Source organism: Myotis brandtii, unplaced genomic scaffold (genome assembly GCF_000412655.1).
Source record: "Myotis brandtii unplaced genomic scaffold, ASM41265v1 scaffold952, whole genome shotgun sequence".
NCBI lineage: Eukaryota > Metazoa > Chordata > Mammalia > Chiroptera > Vespertilionidae > Myotis > Myotis brandtii.
This window is the reverse complement of record NW_005371930.1, coordinates 166,965-169,510: the sequence shown is the minus strand read 5'-3', so window position 1 is coordinate 169,510 and position 2,546 is coordinate 166,965. Positions and strand designations below refer to the sequence as shown.

Below are 2,546 nucleotides of genomic sequence, written 5' to 3'. Positions count from 1 at the left end.
GGCCTTGGGCGCCAGCAGCCCCGCTGCAGCAGTGCGCCCCGCATGTCCCAGGCCTCCCTGTCCGGAGCTTATCCTCAGAGCACAGCGTCCTGGGCAGCATTTGTCCCCAGAGGTGTGTGCTGCTGTGTTACCGTCACCAGCCGTCGGAGCAGCTGCGTGTCTGGCAGTCAGCGCTGGCTGCATGCTCATGGCGGAGCCATATGGTGGGACAGTGGGAGAGACAGGCGTTCTGTCCGGGGGATGGCCAGGAAGGGATGAGTCCGCTGGTGCTCATTCCATTAGCAAGATTTTCAAGACTTAATTCAGAAATAACGATAGAGCTACAAGGAAGCGCAGAGGAACGCACAGGAAAATCCTGTGTGCCCTTGTCATTACCGTGCTTTTAAGTTCACATGTGCTGCTTAAGGTTTTTATAGCTGCCCAGCAGTACATGCAAAGTAGGTCAATGCATTTAAGTAAATTGGAGAATAGTAATGACGTGGCAGCTAGGCCTGCTCTATTGCTAAGCAAAGAGGTAGGATTTCATTCTGTTCCGACAAATGAAAACATTCATCTGTGTACCTAGCAGCCCAGCTCTGCGTTTGTCCCTCCAGCCCAGCCCCGCTGCCTCAGCCTTTCCGCGGTCCCCTCCGTGTGGCCAGGCCTCAGCCAGGCCGTGCTCCCCGTGTGGAAGCTGAGGGGCCGTGCTGCCAGACACCCACACTCCCCCTTCTGCCCGCCGCCCGTCCTGGTGGCATTATCTCCTGCGTGTCTCTCAGGGTGGCTGGTGGCTGGGCAGCCCCAGCCTCACCTCCGTGTGCCGAGCAGGAGAAGGGGAAAGCCGGGGCTCGGGGTGCGAACCCACTGTCTCCGCCTGTCAGGCAGGGAGGCCTGCCACGTATTGCTGACCGGCCGCAGGGTCACGTGGCCACCCCTGGCTGGACGTCCCCAGGAGGCGGGGCTGTGCAGGTGACCCACCTGGTTGTCTGCCACGTGGGTCGTGTTGCTTCCTTCTTATTCTAAGTTTATCCCGATGAGCGTCAGACTGTTACAATAAAACCATTAATCTTTAAAACTTGTGTGTGCCTTTTTTGTGCTTGTGCATCGGCTTTAGACAGAACGGTGCCAGCTGGGGGTTTCCTGATGGCATTCCATGGCGTGTGTCAGGTCCTGCCTGTGACATGAGGCCGAGCGCAGAGGCTGCCGGGACTGCCCTGCAGCTCCAGCAGCCCTGTCCCTGTGGCGGTGCCCGAGGCTGTGCTGACGCCACTAGGGCTGCGGCCCTGGGGGGGAGGCGGGGTTGGGGGTGCTGAATGCCTGCTCTCTGTGGGGTGTGGGCCTGTATGGCGCATTCATCCTTCAGATGGGCTGGAGGGTGACCGGGCGGCATTGGTGGAGCGCTCGCCTCAGGCGGGGGTCCAGGGCTGGCCTGGGCCCCGTGGCCACAGAGTCTAGGGAGCGACAGAAGCTAATGTGCGCTCCCTTTCTTTTGAACCAGCATCCAGCACGTGTACGGCGCCCAGCACCCCCCTTTTGATCCACTGTTACACGGCACGTAAGTGATGCCCAACTCTCCCGGGGGCTTCGGGGTCCTGGGGCTGGGGGACCCTCCTGCTCCCTGGAGTTCCTGGGGGAGGGCACGGTCTTTCGTCCAGCAAACACGCGTTGGACGCTGTTGGCCTTTCACACTCGTCCTCCTGGGGGCGGGGGCAGGGCAGATGTGGAAGGACAGCCCGAAGGGGGCCTCCTGTGCAGGGGACACGGAGCTGGCTCCCCCGCCGGCGGGTGGTGGTGTCCCTCGCTCTCCATGCACTTGCCCAGCTGCCCATGGCTGAGCTGGCTCCCCCGCCGGCGGGTGGTGGTGTCCCTCGCTCTCCACGCACCCGCCCAGCTGCCCAGCTGCCCATGGCTCCCTCCGCCCTGTGTGTCCCGTTCCTTGCCCCAGGTGAGCGAGAGGAAGGTGTGGCCCAGATATTGTCTACAGTCATACTGTGGGGCTCTCATATCCCCATCCGTGCCCCAAAGGCCTGTCTGTGTCTGTGAGCGGTCCCTTCACCCCCCCCCCCCACCCCCGCAGCCTCGGGAGGGGGCAGGGACGCTGGGAGGAGAGAATGTATGGGCCCTGCCAGGTGAGGCTTGGGCACCTGAGCACCTGGCGGCAGCGCTGTGCTCCGCACAGACCAAGTCTGCCCTGCCTGAGCCCGCAGCTTCTCCCGCCCCGGCTGGCTCTGGTCCGCGTGCACTCCCCTCTGCCAGCTCCATTGAAGCGGAAAGCGGTGTGTGCTGTTCCCCTGGGGGCTCCCTTCTGACTGGGGGAGCTTCAGGGCTCCGAGGGTCCAGTGACTGCCTTTGCCTTGCAGCTTGCTCAAGGCCACGCCCAAGGTGCCCACCACGCCCGTGAAGGCCAAGAGAGTCAGCACCTTCCAGGAGTTTGAGAGCAACACCAGCGACGCCTGGGATGCGGGCGAAGACGACGACGAGCTCCTGGCCATGGCGGCGGAGCGCCTCAACTCCGAGGTGGTCATGGAGACGGCCCACCGCGTCCTGCGCGACCACAGCCAGCGGCA

At 63.1% G+C, this 2,546-nt stretch overlaps 1 protein-coding gene across 1 annotated transcript in view; it reads left to right on the top strand.

Moving 5' to 3' along the window:
* The window catches only part of TBC1D22A (TBC1 domain family, member 22A), a 155,021-nt gene that overhangs the window by 13,681 nt on the left and 138,794 nt on the right, over positions 1 to 2,546 (top strand). The window contains exons 2-3 of the mRNA XM_014533159.1: positions 1,478 to 1,534; positions 2,340 to 2,543. Coding sequence (XP_014388645.1) covers positions 1,478 to 1,534; positions 2,340 to 2,543 — 261 coding nt within the window. The remainder of the gene's footprint in view (positions 1 to 1,477; positions 1,535 to 2,339; positions 2,544 to 2,546) is intronic.